Below are 20515 nucleotides of genomic sequence, written 5' to 3'. Positions count from 1 at the left end.
ATAATCATTTTTCAAAGTTGCATGTTTGCAGCATTTTGTGTTAGTGATGTAAACACATTCCATCCAAAGTTGTGAATTTAGCCTTACTTGAGTGCAGAATTGGAATATCGCATAAAACATTTGCAATTAAGCACCATTTCCATCCAACGAGTCGAAAACACAAAACCGCAACTTCATGATAAACTAGTGGCAATTATCTCTAAGAAAATGGAAGTAGCTGGAAACCACTAAAAGTGGCTTTTGACGAAAAGTGGAAGTTGTGGAAAAGTGGAAGCTGACATGCATGTTATATGACATGCATGTTAAGTCGGATCCCTTTGACTTTGACTGAGGCATTTCAGAATGACCAAACCAAGATTTCAGGTGCAGTGCAAAGAGATCAGTCCATTGGGTAGTCCAGTTATGCCATGCAATTGTGTTAATTTTTTTATTTATTTTTTTTATTTATGCACACCTTGTTTCCATCCAACATTTTTTATGTGATATCCCAAAATGTGCATTAACTTATGTGGATGGAAATATACAGGTAGCCTATATAGTGATGTACAAATAAATGTTATAGGCCATACACAAGATGACACTTATGCTGTTTTGCTGTAGAATCATGGATTATAAATAAACTTCTTTATTACATGGCTCTTTGAAATGCTTGATTCAGATCCAGGCAGCAACATACACTCTAAAAAATGCTGGGTTGTTTATACCAACTTTGGGTCAAATATGGACAAACCCAAACGTTGGGTTAGAAAATGTAATTTAAAAATTTAACCCAACGGCTTTATTTGTCCATATTTGACCCAAAGTTGGGTTGAAACAACCCAGCATTTTTTAAAGTGTAGTGTTGGCCCAGATCCAGCCCACATCTGATACATGTGGAACCCATGTGTACCAGATGTGGGCCGGATCTGGGTTAATACTATGTTGCTGTCTTGGCCAGTCACAACATTCCCAGGTCAGCTTTTCTGTTAATGACCTTCATCAGGTCATCATCAACCCATCGCTGTGTAGACTGATCGGCATATGACATCAAAGTATGGCGAGATCGATTCGAAAGCATACTGCTCTCTAATCGCTCTCACGGTGCTTTGATGTCCTACACTGATCGGTCTGCACACAGCCGCTTCAAGTCGAATACGCCTAATAGCAACACTATAATGACTATTATCTGGGTATTTGAGGCCAGCGCATATTTCATGTGTCTCAAATCACACACACACTCTCTCGTTTCATTCAAACACAGCTGATGCCATCAGCTGTATCGACTGTATGTACTTAAAATGAAACCTGAAGATTTCAGTATCAAAGTCGGCATGAAACAGAAGTTGTGATTGTACAAGTGAAACAGCTTCTAGAATAAGAACAAATGTTAGGCAGGTCTTGATTTTGTCTATTGGGAATTGACTGGACTGTTGTTGTTTGCTATTGGTGGATCTCATGTGATTGACAGGTTGCCCCGCCTTCGCGCCAGTAAACATGTAATCAGAGAAGAGATGTTATTTTGATTAAAGATTATGAGGCACATTAACAAATTTTAAACAAATAATGATGTGCACAGATAAATAAGGCCTGCATACTTGCATAAAACATCGGAATTGTTGAAATGTTTTATTTCATGGAGACTGTAGGTCTAGAGTAATATTGTTGAAGTGCTAGTCTTGTTGCTTGAAGGATTGTAAATTATTATAAGATAATACATGAAGCATCAGATAATGTGTTTGTTCATGTTCTCGTGAAGGTGTGAGTGTGAATGTGATTTAGTGTAATAAGGGTTTAAAGATACATTTCTAATTTCTCTTTTTTCTAGGTACTGATTTGGCAGTTAAAGGAGAATCTGACAAACTTAAGACTGATCCTGAAATACAGAGAGATGAACTCCAGAACCACACACACTGGGATTCATCAGAATCAACAGAAATGAAAAAAACCTAATTGAAGTTATTCAGTGTCACTGTCTCTGGTGAGTAACTCGAATCTTTCAGTGCAACAGATTCTTAGATCAACACCGTGTCTGTCACGCACTGCTCAGAAACACTAAGATTGAGGATCCAAATACAGCATTTATTTAAGGGTTATCCAAAGAAGTAGTGTCAATCATTTAAATGAAGGACTATGGGTTTATACAAGTAGCAGATTAATCATGTGACTGTAGATGTGTGTGTCAGAAGAGAACATCCTGATTTCTGTGAATCAGACAATGTCATAGTGTGTATGATTGTATATAGATGATTGTGTTGCATCTGTCTTCAGAATTTGTCATTGTTGATCTTCTGTCTAAAGTCTACATCCAGACAGACGTCTTTGACTGTGTCACTTCTTGCTTTAGTTTCTCGTAGCATAAAACACAGAATAAAAAGCAATAATTTGAAGTACGAAAAACATAAGAACTTTGTTCATTTCCAATAATCTTTCATTTCAATTATCTGATAAAACAATTAAACACATTGACTTCAGATGGTTTTATTATATTTACATTCTATTAACTCCTCATATATCCTGTAATTTCTTTGAGTAGATTCTTCATTGTTATTTGTGCAACACATTTTATTAGTGGAGAGTCTTTACTCATCACTGTACATGCAAAAACACTGGTCTCTATTTTACTGTCTTGTGTGTTTTCTTTTAGGTTACACTGCAAACCGAAGAAATAGTTCAGAGGAGACACACACTCCTTTACATTATAGGCTTTCATCAGCTTCAGCATAAAGAGACATAGTAAAAAATAATTTGACCATCCAGCGTCAAATTCAACATTTCTCCATTTATTGGAAAAGTTATCTGCAAGTTTACATTTTAGTGTATTTATTTTGCTTTTTTTTTATTTTTATATTTTCTATATTGGCTTTTATGATGTATACAATTATTGCTCTTACAGAAAGCATTAACATTTGATAATTTAGTTTTCTAAAGGACTTCTGTTAATCTACCTCTCTGATTAGCATGAAAGCATTAACATTAAATAAATCATAGAGAATAAAATGTGACTACAACTGTGTTTGTTTATACTAACCCCAGACTTTAGTAAACGTGGTCATGTGTGTGTGTGTGTGTGTGTGTGTGTGTGTGTGTTTAAACCTGTTGATACCTTTAGTTTGATCTGCCTGATTTGTTACATTTTCTTCTCTTTGTCACTGTATAGACTCTCTAAGTCTTGGTTCAAATGACTTGTACATGTAGGCGTCAGCTTCCTCTGGTATTTTTTGTGAGCGGAGAGATGTCTTCTCTAACAGACAGACATGGATAGAATCACAGGTCAATTTCAGGCTGATTCATGATCTTCAGTTCTAGTCCTGACTATACCACATATCCGCGATTCACTTTCTACTGTATATCATTCTCTTATGGCGTCTGAAATCACATACTTTACTACCGTATAGTGAAAAATGAGAATGTGCCCTAATTCACAGTACTCGGATGATCTACTTCTTCCAGCAAGATTCTGAAGTGAGCTAGGATGAACACTTTACTATCCCATGAGGCCACGGGCAAATAAAGCAAACTCAAATATAGATTTTCAAAAAGATATTTAGTCCCTTTCTCGACAATACATTTTAGTTAATCGTAAAAGTCTTTTTAGCCTCCATTTTTGCTAATTTACCTCCATTACAACTTGCAGAATTAATATCGTTGCACTTTCTTCTCTAAATAGCATTTAAAAACAAAGAAATCTGGTCAAACTTTCAAACAATACTTACTGGCCCTCATGTCTTTATAAAGAAATCACACAAAAGGTTTTAATAACTAAAATAATTTGCTTATTTTCATAGAAAGATAAATATGACAGGGTGGCCAACAAGGTGACGGTGGACAAAGGCTTTAATAGCCTTTCAAATAACAGGAACAACATGAAACTCATAATTAAATATTAAACTAAAACTGCACACTTGATTTGTTTTGATTTGCGGATTCATTCAGTAACGAAACTCCTCTGTGTGTGGCTTTTGTTTAAAACAATTTTTGTTGGCAAAATAGAGAAAAAACTGACAATATTGTGTTTAAAATGTAACACAATTTTAACTTGTTTAGAATAAATATCTGCTGTATATTGTTGTATAAAATCAATGTCACATTTGCAATTAAGCAGATATTTGGGAAAATGTGTTTAACTATACTTGATTGGACATTTGTTACCACTCTTCGGCGCTCCTTTTCGTTGACTTTGTTTTGTTGTATTTTTTTCTTTTCTCCACTTACACTCGCGCCACAGTACATTACAGACTATGCTACTCTACATTACTGATTTAGCTGACGTTACATTCGTTTGTTTTACTTTCTATTTTGTTAACAAACCTTGGGTTAAATTCGACGATAGTGTCCCTTCCTTTGTTGTGTCCTTTAGGAGTCACAGGTCGTAACAGAAAGCCTCAACTGCAAAGCGTCCAATGTTTAAAGAATACAATTTATGCACTACATTTAGCATAAACTCCAGCACAACTTGCATATTTTTAATATATTTGCAATTTGCATATTTTATATGGCAATATTTCAGCAGATTTCAGTAGTCCCTACAAGAATACACATAGTAGAACTGTGTTTAGATTGTGTTTACACAAATATCTTTGTGCATTAATATGCAAAAGAGCAGCTGCCAATCAAATAACACACAAGTATTGAATTGAGTCTGCACTTCAAACACTGTAATTGTTATTACTGGTATTGTTAAAGGTATTGGGAGAGACTGGTATTGTTGTGTTGCTAATTTTTACTAACTTTTTAATTTTATTTACCACCATTTGTTATTTTGGCGTGAATACTTATGGTGATGTTTGTCAGGTGAAATGTTACAGCAAACAAATGTGTGATGACTTGATAAAAGTGACCAAATTTGCACTATTTTCATAGTGTTTTTGTATAGTCTTCATGGACTTGTTCTATTATCATCTGTGAACAAATATCTGTGATATGTATGGGGGTGAACAGTATCCTTAAAACTCTTTGCTTATACTCTCCTCAATTAACTGATGCTTAGATGCATTTATCAGATCATTTAAATGCTGTGAAGTATTTTTGCTACATAGAGTGTTTTTAACCCATTGTACATTTTATCATATGGGAATAAAATACTTAATTCAATCTGTTCAATCATATAAAGCGATCAAACTTTTTGAAGCGACAAATTGGTAGTTATGTGGGCCGTCAAAGGAGGGACAGAAATGTCTCCGATTTCATTTTTGGAACAACATGAGGTTGAGTAAATGATATCGGTTTCATTTTTGGTTTAACTATCCCTTTATCATAACTTGCTGCGGAGCAGGAAAGAAAGAAAGAAAATGGCTGTTTCTAGTAAACATGTTGCATAACCTGCTGTCTGGACATTTTATCTGGGAGTGTCAGCGAAACAAGCTCAGACACAACTAGTCATAAACAACTTTCAGTTTGCATTTATACAGAAGAACACAATTTTACTTGTGCATTTACACAGACAAAAGCTTTTATTTCCACAGAATCAGGGCTGTGTGACTAATGTAAAATGAGGGTCTTTATTTTGCTCTCAGTGTGTGTGTTAAAGAGTGGTAAGTGCAAAATTTATTTGTAACGTGTTTATAACGTTATGTTTATAACGTCTTTTTTGAATGATAATGAAACAAAAAGTGTGTAGTGTGAACATGACGCTGTATTAATTTATTCTGGTGTAATCATTTTTTAGCTATTGCAGTTGGGTTTAGGATAAAATTGTTATTTTATGAGGTTGCTGTAACAAATTTGCGTGTAAAATTGTGTCCTGGTCATTTATTCTGAATCACTATTAATATTTAAGAGGAATAGTCAAAATAATTTGAATTGTTCTGTTAAATCAGTCTTAAACTTTCAATTGCTGATAAATCGGATTCTATAAATGCATTCGAAATAAAAGGGCATTGATACTGTACAATTAAAAAGAAATTAATATGGTGGAAAATAGCAATAAGCTCATTTACACCGGGGTCCAGGGATTGATAAAACGAGTAATGATCTCTGTGTGGGAAGGGGATGTGTTTGAAGAGGTGTTTGTGAGTGATGTGTAAGAGTATAAATGTGTAAATAAATGATGTTCTTCTGCTGTTTGATTTCATGTGTCTAATTGAAGGCGATTTGATTGCAGCATTTAGACATATAAACAATACATAAAAAGTACTTGACAAAGTGTACCATTAAGAATCTTCCCAACAAATATTCAATTTAAGAGCTCTACGGATGATTAAAACTGTCCACACTGATTTGTTCTAATGCTGGATATTCTATAACGAATGCAAGAGCAGAGTTGAAACTCGTGGTGCTTCCCTTCCCTTCAAGCAAAGCAAAGAATATTTTCACAGGACTTTCCTGTTGTATAATTGTGTTCAACTTATATTTAACTTTGTGTCGTCTTCAGGTGTTCATGGTGTTAATGAACATGAAGTGAATGTGATGGAGGGAGTTTCAGTCACTTTAAACACTGATGTTGCAACAGCCCAACAAGGAGAGATTAGATGGTATTATAATGACACTCTCATCGCTGAAATCACTGGAGATCAGAGTCAGATCTGTACAGATGTTCAGTGTGAAGAGAGATTCAGAGACAGACTTGAGCTGGATCATCAGACTGGATCTCTGACCATCACAAACACCAGAAACACAGATGCTGGAGTTTATCATATACAGTTTAACAGCAGCAGCGAGAGTGAAAAGATCTTCAATGTTATTGTCTGGGGTAAGTTGAGTGAAACGCAGGTTATATTTAAATCACAATTTTTATTTTAATAGTAATGTTCAGACATTCCTGTAGTAAATTTACAGTTTACATTATTTTGTGATCACAAGAAGCTATTTTATATTATTTAAAAAAATAATGTTCTAAATTATGGTCGTTTATATTCTCATTTCAGTAATGCAATAAATTGTATGTTATACATGCATGTGTAAAATGAGCAGCGTGTGGGTCAAAAATGGCTCCTTCCAGCATCCGTTGGTTTGTGTTTCAGGTTTATCTGTTGGAAAACAAATGAACGTCGCAGAGGGAGGATCTATCCTTTCAGACGTTGGTGTAATGAAACAAAATGAAATGGTAACATGGTATTTTAATGACACTCTCATCGCTCTAGTCACTGGAGATCTCAGTAAGATCTGTACAGATGTTCAGTGGAAGGATAGTAATGATAGATTCAGAGACAGACTGAAGCTGAATTATCAGTTTTCATGGTCTCTGATCATCACAAACATGAGTTCCACAGACTCTGGACTTTATACACTAAAGATCAACAGGGGCAGTTACAGCATCATGAGCAGCGTCACTGTGACTGTTACTGGTGAGTGTCATTTAATCATTCAAGGCACTTCTCCCTTGCAGTTTTAGAAAACAATTGTTAAATCAATGATAAAATTTTTTTTGTAAAACTTATTGTGAAGTGAATATCATTCCACCTTCGCATGCATGTCAAAGTAACATAATTTTCACCTCGCGTGTTACTCTTACAATCATTTGATGTTTACCAATGTAAAGTGATAGTTCACCCAAAAATGAAAATTCTCCCATGATTTACTCTCCCCTCAAGCCATATCACATGCACATGCAAAAAACATCCATGTTTAAAACTTTATAAACAATAATAACCAGCTTCCGTCAACCATCCGTATGCGTAGTCGACTTACAACGGAAGTGTAACTTCTATACAACGTATGGATGAACGCCGACACACAGTGGAAACACACAGCAAAATGAAACATTGGCATTTTTACAACAATAAACAATGAGCATTTTTAAAGAGAATTATTGGACGATTTCGATACAAAGGAAGAGGAACTTGAATTTGTTACCCAGACCTATTTGTTTGAACCACAAGAAATGTCTATTCTTACCTACTCCAACGTCACACAAGAAGTTGCACTACCGCCGTAAGCTGGTTATTATAGTTTATAAAGGTTTAAATATGGATATTTTTCTAACAAAAAAACCCATGCTTCGCTTCAGAAGGCCTTTAATAACCCATTGAGTCATGTGGATTATTTTTATGATGGATGGATGCACTTTTTCGGGCTTCAAAATCTCGTGCTTCAATCACTTAAGCTTGGAAGAGCAAGGATATTTAAAAAAAAATACTTTGTGTTCGTCTGAAAGAAGATAGTCATATACATGTAGGGTGGCTTGAGGGTAAGTGAATCATAGGATAACATTTTTGGGTGAACTAACCTATTTAACATGAACATTTTATTATTATTTTTTCCCTGGGCTGATGTTTCCCATTGAGCTGTTTGAGCCGCTGTTATTCAAAAACCCACCAGATGGCGCCATTTATGTAAACAGTCTCATTCAACGAGGGCCAAAGTCGAAAGTATATCTGTAAAATCAGTTGCATTCCAGTAATAATGACTGTCTGTAATTCCAGTTCCAAGTCTGATTCCCGCTGCTGTTGCTACTGCTGTTCTGCTGGTGGCGGTTTGTTCCTGTTGCACACAACTTCAGAACGGTAAATATTTCAAACAGACAATTTAACACAAATAGATTTATAGTGGTTTTTAAAAGAAAACTAAATTATGTATTTCCTCTGATTCAACAAATAAATAATGAGTTTAATTGAGTATGTTGTCATTGTTGAAACAGACAGGATGCAGCGCAACGATCAAGTGAAATCCCATCTGCACTGAATCTGTGTCAGATCTCAAAGTGGAATTTGAGTTTCCTCTATGTGTGGTTTCATTCAGATATCATTACTTACAAAAGTACACTGCTATTTTATGGTTTAAGTTAAAAATGAATAGATACATTTATTATTATTATTAGTAGTAGTAGTAGTAGTGGTAGTAGTAGTAGTAATTAATTGTTTATTAATATAATATTATGATTCTGCTTTAGGGTCAGGTTGTAACAAATGTGAGAACGGATTTCCTTTTTATTGTCCTTTATCATGATCAATGCAAATCAACAAATAAATGAAGTATAACAATATAAGCAAAGCAATATGAGAGTCAATATATGTTACAATTAAGTATTTTCTTCTTTCTTTCTGTTTTTGGATAATGTTGCATTTAAATTTTTGAAGATTTTGAAAAAAATTATTGTTCTGTATAATGTTTGTAAAATGCAATTGTATTTTTTTAATGTAGTCTGATATACTTATGTATGTAAATGTTAATGTAGGCTACACATATGGGTTTTGAAGTATATGCACTTTCAAATGTTTTTTTACAACTGAAGACTGGAGTAATGATGCTGAAAATTCAGCTTTGATCACAGGAATAAATTACATTTACAATATATTCACATAGAAACCAGCTATTAACCTCTATATATTATTTTTTTAATGTACACCCAGGATGTACAGGATCTCAAGAAAACCCATTGAAAATAAAATGGGATTTTGTAACATAATATGTGACCCGATCTGGCGAAATGAGTCGGAAGTCGCAACGTTCCATTTTAAGATATGGGCCGTTTATGTGGAAAAACAATGAAATAATATTTTTATTTTATTTATTTTTTTGTGCTAAATTTCAAAGAACAGACATTCAAAAATAATCTCCTAAAGTTTCGTAGTCCAGATAATTGAGTAAAGGTATTTAAATGACTATTAAAGTTTACAAAGTTTTACTAAATTCGCTGGAAATGAATATTGCTTTTCTCAACTCCTCGCGTCACCTCTGAGCATTTCCCGGGTATCCCCTGAAACGTCTCTGCTCTCCAAATATGGTGTTACACGTTGTATAGAACCAATCAAAAAGCTTATGCTGCGTTCACACCAAACGCGAATAGCGCGTCAAATTCGCGCCTGCCGCGTCTAGTTACGCTTGACCACTTTGTGTTAATTCGCGCGTCAAGAGCGAAAATGACGCGGGTAAAATCAAAAGTTTGAAATGAAATTTACGCGCGTCACGCGCGTCAGAGGCGAAATCCGGAGGCGAAAGTTTCGAAACCTGTTGGCGGCCATCTTTTTTAGATGTTTATCGAGAGAGTCACCGCTCGTATGCTCTGGAGAGCAGAAACAGCTGCGTAGGGGACATCGTCGCTGTACTCGGGTCCACCAGACCCTCCGGAGGGTTTCAGGAGTTTCACAATCTGCTCCAGGAGGTAGGTTTGGTGGACCTAACGGTGAGGACGCTGACGAGGACAGCGTAGGCCGTATACCTCGAGTGGTCGCTGCATGACGAGCCCGCGCTGTACAGCCCGCACCTAATCTGTCATTTATTTTTGTTTTGATAATAAATGGAGCCAGCCTCCAAAAGTGAAACCTGTCCTGTGATTTTTTTTAAAAAGGTTTTTATACACTAAATTGTGTTTGTTGTCTTTACATTAGATTAATAAAGTTTCATATAATCTAGAATAGATATGGAATAAATAGCATTCAATAAAAAAATGAGTATCTCTCATATTGAAATCGAGTTTTTATGTGAAAGATTTGCTTTGTTGTGCATTTTAGTCATATTACAAAATAATTTATTGAGGCCAAACATAAAATAACATTATAAACTGTCAATTCACCACGTGACAGCAGCAAGCAGGCTCCTGATTGGTTAACGCGGCGCGAATTGACGCAGAAGTTCAGATTTTTCAACTCGGGCGGCAGACGCGAATTCGCGTCAAACGCGTGAATGCACAAATAGCACTTATAAAATCATTCGCGCTTAAAAACGCGCTCATTCGCGCCGCAGGAATTTTTTACGCGCGAAACACGTCTTTGCATTGACTTAACATTGAAATCACTCGCGCCTGACGCGCTATTCGCCATCATTTCAGAAGTGAGGGGACAGAATGTCAGAAATAATAGTTTTATCTGACCTTTGTCTAATTGACAGATACATATATTGAAATGATGGCTCCTGGTTCAGATTCTTCCTGTATATTTGTTTCTCTCCATTGTAATGCAACTTTTTTCATCAGGTGTTTAATATGTTACGAGGCCTGGATAGGTAAGAAAGTTACGTTGCAGTCGGCGCTGTATCAAGTCGGACAAAATTTCTAACCGGCATGCACTGCTTCAAGTCAGCCGCCGATCGGTCTGCGCAGAGCTGCATGAAGTCACTATCCTACCTCCTGGAGCAAATTGTGAAACTCCTGAAACCCTCCGGAGGGTCTGGTGGACCCGAGTACAGCGACGATGTCGTATGCCATCAAAGTACCGCGAGAGCCATTCGAGAGTAGCCGGAGAACTCAGCCAGCGCAGCTTCTCAAGAGCGGCTGCACTGGGCTGCACGAGGGCTGATGACGACACAGCTGTTCCACGATTGGCCGGATTCACTGCATGACAACGATCACGTGTGTTTCGTTTTTATTCGAACACCTTTAGCTCCTCTAAAACTCTCAAATCAGTTTTTTATCACAGGAAACACTCTTTTCATGTCGTTGCGATGTTATATTGTGTCATGTTTATCAAATTAAAACTGATTTAAAAACGTAGACTCCACTTCATTGATAGTAGCTTATGTTGAACTTTATTCTTGTTCAACAGACGCTGTATGGAGCAGTACATAAAGTATTGAATGAAAATGTCTCTGAAACATCTATTATTTGGCAAATATTGCATTTATTTCACTTCAGCTGTGGTAAAGTATGCAAACACCACGTGAGCGGTCACTACTACGGGAACCAGAAAGTGTCCGACTTCACGTCTCCGTTTGCAGCTCCTCCCCGCCTGCACGCGGCTACTCTCGCCGATCGGTTACATCCAGCCGCAGCCGATGTCGAACACACCTTTACTGTCTATGGTTTTACGTCATGGTCCACGAGTACACAAGTCCGTTCTCTGCGTTCTTGGAATTGAGAAACAGCCCTTGTCTATATCAAGAATGTGTCCCAAAACGGGAAAGCCTGTTAAATATTTCTGTTCAAATCCTAAGTCTTCACATTATCTGGTAAGCAATATTTGGACATTAATATAATGAAAAATATATTTTTCATATGCTTTAGGCTATACTTAGTGATACATTTTGAAGAATACAACTTGTGATTGGCTTAAATATTAGGGCTGCACAATATATCGAAATATTGCAAATGTATAAATTACAATATGCATAATTGCATATCGCAACGGCTTGCTTGCAATAACTGCGGTCATGAACAAAAGACAAAGAAAATCACTCTTTTGGCTGAATAGGCTAACTTTTGTATCTTTAATAAGAATCAGTATATTTAATTCATGCAGTGAAAACTAAGCAGTGTTTATTTTTACATTTGATTAATCAGTTTCTGTTGTTAAATAAACCTAGGATAACCTGAACCCCTAAACCCCAATGATGTTAAAATAACACTTCTTATGCTACAGAACACTGATGTTCACTGTCTTGAAGTTGTAGGGATATTTTCTTATCACAAAAAGAATGTGTAACACGTATGTGTTGGTTATATCATTTTAAAGATATTTTAAAGATAATTTAAGTTAATTTGACAGACTTTAAGCATTATATCGCATTATTTAATGAGTTAACCCAGCAAACACGCGACGTCAGATAGACGTTCAGATCATGTCTGTATAACGTCTGTCAGTTCAGAACCACTTTTGTACGTCCTGTGGACGTGCAAAACAGGTTAAAAATTTGAACGTCTGACTAGGACCCCCTATGGACGTCTATGGACGTGCAAAACAGGTTCAAAATCTGAACGTCTGACTAGGGACTCTTTTTGACGTCTGTGGACGTGCAAAACAGGTTCGAAATCTGAACGTCTGACTAGGACCCCCTATGGACGTCTGTGGACGTGCAAAACAGGTTCAAAATCTGAACGTCTGACTAGGGACTCTTTTTGACGTCTGTGGACGTGCAAAACAGGTTCAAAATCTGAACGTCTAACTAGGACCCCCTATGGACGTCTGTGGACGTGCAAAACTGGTTAAATGTCTGAACGTCTGAATAGCGACTTTTTTTGACGTCTGTGGACGTGCAAAACTGGTTCAAAATCTGAACGTCTGACTAGGACCCCCTATGGACATCTGTGGACGTCCAAAACTGGTTCAATATCTGAACGTCTGAATAGGGACTTTTTTTGACGTCTGTGGACGTGCAAAACTGGTTCAAAATCTGAACGTCTGACTAGGACCCCCTATGGACGTCTGTGGACGTGCAAAACTGGTTCAATATCTGAACGTCTGACTAGGGACTCTTTTTGACGTCTGTGGACGTGCAAAACAGGTTCAAAATCTGAACGTCTAACTAGGACCCCCTATGGACGTCTGTGGACGTGCAAAACTGGTTAAAAATCTGAACGTCTGCCAAGGGACTCTTTTTGACGTCTGTGGACGTGCAAAACTTGTTCAATATCTGAACGTCTGACTAGGACCCCCTATGGACGTCTGTGGACGTGCAAAACTGGTTCAAAATCTGAACATCTGACTAGGGACTCTTTTGGACGTCTGTGGACGTGCAAAACAGGTTCAAAATCTGAACGTCTAACTAGGACCCCCTATGGACGTCTGTGGACGTGCAAAACTGGTTAAAAATCTGAACGTCTGCCAAGGGACTCTTTTTGACGTCTGTGGACGTGCAAAACTTGTTCAATATCTGAACGTCTGACTAGGACCCCCTATGGACGTCTGTGGACGTGCAAAACTGGTTCAAAATCTGAACGTCTAACTAGGACCCCCTATGGACGTCTGTGGACGTGCAAAACTGGTTAAATATCTGAACGTCTGAATAGGGACTTTTTTCGACGTCTTTGGACGTGCAAAACAGGTTCGAAATTTAAACGTCTGACTGGGGACTCTTTTTGACGTCTGTGGACGTGCAAAACTGGTTCAAAATCTGAACGTCTGACTGGGGACTCTTTTTGACGTCTGTGGACGTACAAAACTGGTTCAAAATCTGAACGTCTGACTAGGGACTCTTTTGGACGTCTGTGGACGTGCAAAACAGGTTCAATATTTAAACGTCTGACTAGGGACTCTTTTTTACGTCTGTGGACGTGCAAAACAGGTTCAATATTTAAACGTCTGACTAGGGACTCTTTTTTACGTCTATGGACGTGCAAAATTGGTTTAATATCTGAACGTCTGACTAGGGACTCTTTTTGACGTCTGTGGACGTGCAAAACAGGTTCAAAATCTGAACGTCTGACTAGGGACTCTTTTTTACGTCTATGGACGTGCAAAACTGGTTTAATATCTGAACGTCTGACTAGGGACTCTTTTTTACGTCTATGGACGTGCAAAACTGGTTTAATATCTGAACGTCTGACTAGAGACTCTTTTTGACGTCTGTGGACGTGCAAAACTGGTTTAATATCTAAACGTCTGACTAGGGACTCTTTTTGACGTCTGTGGACGTGCAAAACTGGTTCAAAATCTGAACATCTGACTAGGGACTCTTTTGGACGTCTGTGGACGTGCAAAACAGATTCAATATCTGAACGTCTGACTAGGGACTTTTTTGGACGTCTATGGACGTGCAAAACTGGTTTAATATCTGAACGTCTGACTAGGGACTCTTTTGGATGTCTGTGGACATGCAAAACTGGTTCAAAATCTGAACATCTGACTAGGGAACCCTTTGGACATCTGTGGAAGTGCAAATTTGGTTTAATATCGAACATCTGAATAGGGACCCTTACTGTGGATATGTATGGATGTGCAAGAAAGCCAGGACTCCTTTTGGACAGAAGACTATTTCAGTATCTGAACCAATCTGAAATGTGTCATTGTGAAATGCAAAAAGTTTTTTGACAAATAGTCATACGAAATACTGGTAAATAAAAAAATTAAAATAATCACATTATTATGAAAATGGCAAATGATATTGCATAATAAGTTGATATTATGCAATCATTCTAAAATGAATCAATTATTTATTTGATATATGGATTAAGTAATAGAAACTGTGAAATTTTGGATGTGAATGTGTGCTCAAACTTGCACAGTGCATGCACATTTCCAGCATTAAAAGCAATTCAGTAGAATTACAACCCACTATCAAGTGGTGCAGAGCACGCTTCATGATTCTCTGGATCTTCCAAATAGGGTTGAGCCCACAAAGGGCCTAAAATGTTACAGATTTATATAAAAAATGTTGGAGTGGGATCATATGTGTATTTTTGTTTTTGTAAAGACTCCTAATTCAATGTTGATTTAGCACATATATCTCATCACAAAATGTCCTGATGTCATTGGAGGACACAGAATCCTGTACTGATGAACAAATATAGCAAATACGTATGTGTGAGATTAGGGTTAGGGTTAGGGTTAGGGTTAGGGTTACCCTAACCCTAGCACAAAATATTTCAATATACAGCAAAGAAGGAAAATCAGAAGCTAAATCGATAATAAAGAAAGAAGTTATGAGAATGTGGCAGGAACAATAGAATAGAGGAAACAAGGGAGGGGAACTATGTTTATAAACCCTTAAGTTGGGGTACGAAGGGGGAAATCATTGCAAGGTTACAGTTAGGGCACACTAGACCAAACAAAACTCTGCATCTAATAGGGAAGCATGATACTGGTTTATGTAATAATTGCAATGTACCTGATCAGCAGAGTATTGTTATGATGTGTAATAAATATGATAGCATAGTGAAGAGGAAAATTTAGGGCATGGGAGGGATTTTAAAAGAAATATTAAATAAATCATCAGGCCATAAAATAATGTAATATTTATTTTTAGTTTCTAAGAGCTACCAAGCTGGATAAAATCATTTGTTTTATTTATTTATTTCGTATAATGACATAGCATGTAAGCCAGAGATCATTTATAACCTGAGGGTGGCGGTAATGCACTAAAACAGTTTGCGACCGCCGTTAAAAAATCAAAGAAGAAGAATCGCACGTCACACTGCAAAGTCACCAGGAAAAGTATCCTGCCGATGAAAGAGGCTGCTGACACGTGGAGAGAGACACTGCCTTAATTGGACTAAAACCCTAAAACAGGTAAGTAAACATTAAAAAAAAATTAATTTAATATGTTATTCAGTTGAGAGATGATGTCAGATGAATTGGAAGTCACACATGCCCCCTAATACCTTGAAAAACTTCTTAAAACTGCGGCAATTTGCGCGGGCACATTAACCGAAAAGTCGACAAATGCGCCCGCGCGTTCTGCTGTTTTTTTTTTTTTTTTCACATAGCAGCAAAATAGACTTAAAATACTCCGTCATTTATGGTCATACAGACTTGAAATATGGAAAAATAAACTGTAAAATGTCTTTTTTATGTGTCCACTTACAATCGAAACAAAACATTATGCTTTTGTGTGCTTTCTGCCTCTCCTTCTACATGAACTTTTTTTCTGGAGCAGGTCTCTAAACGTAAGCAAAACTCAGCAAATACACACTGTCAAGAGTAATCTTTATAATAATTTAAGTGTTTACTTTTTAATTATCTAATTCAAAACGAAAGAGAATATTCTGTTTATGTAATCTATATAAAAAGAGAGACGTTAGTCGTTCTCATGGCAACTCATTATCTGCTAATCACCCGCTGAAAGCGCGCGCTATTCAAACGTAAATATCTTTGTTCTAATATGAATCGCGTTTGTATGCGTGAATGAACGGCTCAGATGCTCGTTTACTACAATTACAACATGCTATTTTTACATGAACGTAACGCTATTATAGTTTAGCTTTTCCTTAACTATATTGCAATACTGAGATGAGTAAAAATCTGCTGAAATATGTTCATGAAATATGTTGTTTAAATAAAATGCAATGTTTTAAACGTATGCTATTACACTGCAAATTAAAATGTATACGCCCTATATTAATGTATCATAAAATATATATGCTTGAGACGAAATATGAATGTTTTTAGACAATACTAATGAATCCTTAACTTTGAAATACGTATGATAAAATTTATGCTTTTTACAAAGGAAAAATTACACTTGGAATAGTTAAAATTGTAATTGTTGTTGACTTTCATATTATTGTGTTTCATTAGTCACAATTTTGGGGAGAGGATAAATATTCCAAACCTGTCTGAAAATACAATATGATGATTAACTGCACAATTACTAGAAATGTTTACATTGGATATTATAAAATTTGCTTGCATAAAAATTTGTTTAACTTTAAACCAATTCTGTAGAATGGCCCATATATCCTATTTGAACAGGATTTGTTTCCAGGTATGACTGTGGGCTTTTGACTTTCATTTATATTAGTATTATTTTGTTAACTATATGCTAAATAAATTAAAAGCAATATACTGTGTCTGTGTGTGTGTGTATACATTTCTTGTCAGCAGTCTTCTTAGGTGTGTCTTCTTAGCTACAATTAAGTTTTAAGAGTTTTTATCCAGTCATCAATGGCTTATTGATCATTATAGGTATTATCAATAATTAAGTTGTTGTTGCTAGTTTGAGTCGAGAAATACACATTTCAGCATTATCATCAATAATCTGTGTGTGCATTTTCCTTGAGAACCAAGCAAGTTGACTCATGAAACCATTTGTTTATTATATCGTGATTGCATATCTCAATCACAATATTGACCTCAATAATTCCAATGACAATGACATTTTCCCCAAATCGTGCAGCCCTTGCCAGAAGTATATAGCCTAGATATCTTTACACTGTCCGCTCAGTACAACAGAGGCAGGAGCTCTGCACTGGGGTTGCTCGAGTTATATGGGCACACAACTTGCTACAAGAGCTATATCCACTATTACGAACAATAAAGTAATATTTGACAAATTTTGTCTTTCAGATTCTGAAAATGTTCAAAGGCCAATCTCAAGATACTCTGGGAGGTCTTTCTCAGAGCAAATGGTCACTTCTAAGAGGTTTGTTTAATCGATTCCAGAAAACAACAGTGTCCCATGCCCCCATTTCTTTAATTCACTCTTGGCACTCTCACCCATGCTACAGTTCCTGTAGATTACCACACACATGTAATTTCTAAATGGTGAATTTGTTTCTTCAGGCTCTTTACCAACCGGCTGATGGCAAAATTCAATATGAAGGGGAAGGTGAAGAAGCAGAAACTGCCTCTGGAGACGACTAAAACTTTTGAAAGGTAAAGGTACACAAATTATGTTAGTATTATTATAATAAAATGATACCCAATTGTACTTTTTAAACTGGTAACCTACTGAACAAACTTTTAAAAAAATTGCAAATTGAAAAGCACATGCTACATGCATAAAGTTTAAAAACACAATGAACTAATTTCTTTTTTTTTTACTTTTTTTTTTACATTGTTCTATTTTAATAAATTAAAAGCACTCAGATAGACAAAAGTGAGGGTAAGCATTAAGACAATTCATCAAGACAAAGTTAATCATTCAAGGGCTGTGAGTATTTTCTCTTTGCCTTTTGTTTGATTCACATTAATGATGCCATCATCAGAAGGTTTATTAGACTGAATGCAGATCAAATAATACCAATCTCCCCTTTTCTCCAAACTATTTACACCAATTTAAGATATGAACTGTTTAAGTGAATACTCTCCAATCCGGTCATTTTGACATATTTTGTTGTGTATTTGATGGTTAAATGCGCACACAAAGCCTAAAATATAATTTCCTTGTCTAGTTGCGGTCGGTTTCGGTGCGCACACACATAAACCACCTTGAAGTTGGAAACAGCGTCCCTTGCTCGAAATTATTGTCCATTATTACATGGCTTGGTTGAACTCTAATGTAGAAAGCGGTGTGTTATTTCTTGATAACACATCTGCTAAGTATAACACACCGTTGCCATGAAAAACAGGTTTGCTATAGACGCAGGATTCTAACCGTAGAGACGTAACGGAGTATTTTCTTTAGCAGAAGCAATACAATCCTTTTTAAATGAATAAACTCCTTTTTAAATCAATTTTTTATGTCAAATTATTAATTTATTTGGTGGGTAGCCATGTAATAAGCGGGATAATGTAGAGCGAGGCGGTTGTTATAGCGAATACAACCACTTCAGGCAGATTCAAGACCCCTCCGCATCAGCCTGCGGGGTTGTATTCGCTATAACATCCGCCTTGCTTTACATTATCCCTTACTTAAATAGCTCTTTTTTATTATCAAACAAGTAACCGCAATGCAACAGTAGAGACTGCATTTTACAACAACTCTCTTCTGCATTGCAAATATCAAAAATGCATCATAGACAGATGATTTAATATTATCTCGTATAGAAACGGCTGGCAAAGATGGAATTTGCAAGATAACATCTATATTTCATTAATAAATAGTAAGTGCATTTTCTCAATTTCTCCAGTACTGACAGCAGTACTGATAACGCTGGAGCTGGATACTTCACTGGATTACCTCTTTCTAAACTCATCTACAAGTAATCTAGTATTTGCTAAAATGGAAGTTATAGTATCCAAAAGCATTACATTTGGGCTGTGCTTGAGAAATTTTATTATATGCAGTCTCTCTCAATTCATGATTGCTATCTTAAATATCTTGTCACCCAAGGCCACTGTCTATTGCAGTCTTACACCTTCCTAACATACAGCGACGCGAGTTTACAGAACCCATTTTCAGTCATTTGTTTGCTGCCATATACCACACCAGTCACCATTGGTCACTGTAGTATTGCCACTTCAAGGATTAGTTCACCTCAAAATGAAAATTTCCTGATAATTTACTCACCCCAATGCCATCCAAGATATTCATGTCTTTCTTTCTTCAGAGGAAAAGAAATTAAGTTTTTGAGGAAAACATTCCAGGATTTTTCTCCACACAATGGACTTCAACGGTAACCAAATTGTTGAAGTCCAAATCAATGCAGTTTCATGCTGGACGTAGGCAGAAGTACCGCCCCGTTGTTTACAAAGTGAACTTGCGAAGACTAATACAAACCATTTTAAATAAACTGACACAAATCCATAAATATGTCATTCAACATACAATAAATTTGAACAATCCTCCTCCACGCTTGTAAACAATGAGCCGGTATAAAAATATTGTATGTTAACTTGCAATGTTACTTATGGATTTTTTGTTTTTGTTCAACTCTTGCAGCTGCAGTCATAAAATGGGATAAAGAAGCTACAGAGGCTACAATCAAGCATCATGCAGCAGAACATCTTAAACGTGCCGTGGAGGGCATACAGGGGTGGAAATAATGAGGAATTTTACATGAGTACTGTAAGGCGCGTGTGTTTATTTCTAGTTTAGGGGACTTTATGTCTCTCTCCCCCTTTCCAACCACCCACCCCCAATCTTGGTCTGGAGTAATTTGTTTTTTGTTCACTTGGCAGTTCAGTGTAACCATTAGAGTTGTTTTATTTATCAGCCTGTTCATAATTTGCTGAAAACCTCATTAAAGATGGAAAAAAATTGTCATTTCAAACTATTTTTGCTTTTTTTTAATCAATAATCAGATGTCACTTATTTCCAATTGCAAAAATATAAGGCTACTAAAAAGTATTTGCATGTTTTAGACAGGTGCATCAAAGGGATAGGTATTAATTTATTATTTACAATTTTAAAGCAGTAGTTCTGCACACTGCTTTTACTATGACTAGAATGAGTTTTATTGAATACCATGCTGTCATCCAACCTTGGAACAAAAGCCTGTTTGATGACCAAAACATGGTTTAATAAAGCTAATAGTAAAGCTAATTTCGTTTGTGCATCTTAAAATTTTGTATGAATGTTCTTTAGACGTCTGTAAGTGACGTTGAAATGACGTTGTGAAAACTTTCAT

At 36.3% G+C, this 20515-nt stretch overlaps 1 protein-coding gene and 1 long non-coding RNA gene across 7 annotated transcripts in view; both read left to right on the top strand.

Annotated features, from left to right (window-relative positions):
• LOC311295151 (uncharacterized protein) overlaps nucleotides 1-10070 on the top strand; it is a 37489-nt gene extending 27419 nt beyond the window's left edge. For 3 of the 6 annotated variants that reach the window (XM_084416365.1, XM_084416364.1, XM_084416363.1), the window contains 6 exons: nucleotides 1805-1957; nucleotides 2624-5510; nucleotides 6350-6667; nucleotides 6939-7262; nucleotides 8340-8420; nucleotides 8555-10070. In XM_084416365.1, the coding sequence (XP_084272491.1) occupies nucleotides 5468-5510; nucleotides 6350-6667; nucleotides 6939-7262; nucleotides 8340-8420; nucleotides 8555-8598 (810 nt within the window). In that variant the 5' untranslated portion in view covers nucleotides 1805-1957; nucleotides 2624-5467 and the 3' untranslated portion in view covers nucleotides 8599-10070. Of the gene's footprint in view, nucleotides 1-1804; nucleotides 1958-2623; nucleotides 5511-6349; nucleotides 6668-6938; nucleotides 7263-8339; nucleotides 8421-8532 lie in introns of those variants that run through there. The other 3 variants (XM_084416366.1, XM_084416367.1, XM_084416362.1) reach the window with 3 other exon arrangements.
• A 5452-nt stretch (nucleotides 10071-15522) lies between these two features.
• LOC311295136 lies at nucleotides 15523-20151 on the top strand. Its single transcript, XR_014628172.1, has 4 exons — nucleotides 15523-15794; nucleotides 17571-17646; nucleotides 17787-17879; nucleotides 19828-20151. It is a non-coding gene; the product is annotated as an uncharacterized lncRNA (long non-coding RNA).
• The last annotated feature ends 364 nt before the right edge of the window (nucleotides 20152-20515 follow it).

The sequence above is a fragment of the Rutilus rutilus genome (genome assembly GCF_951802725.1).
Source record: "Rutilus rutilus genome assembly, chromosome: 8".
Lineage (NCBI taxonomy): Eukaryota > Metazoa > Chordata > Actinopteri > Cypriniformes > Leuciscidae > Rutilus > Rutilus rutilus.
The sequence above is the reverse complement of the archived record's forward strand: the minus strand, read 5'-3'. Positions and strand labels throughout refer to the sequence as shown.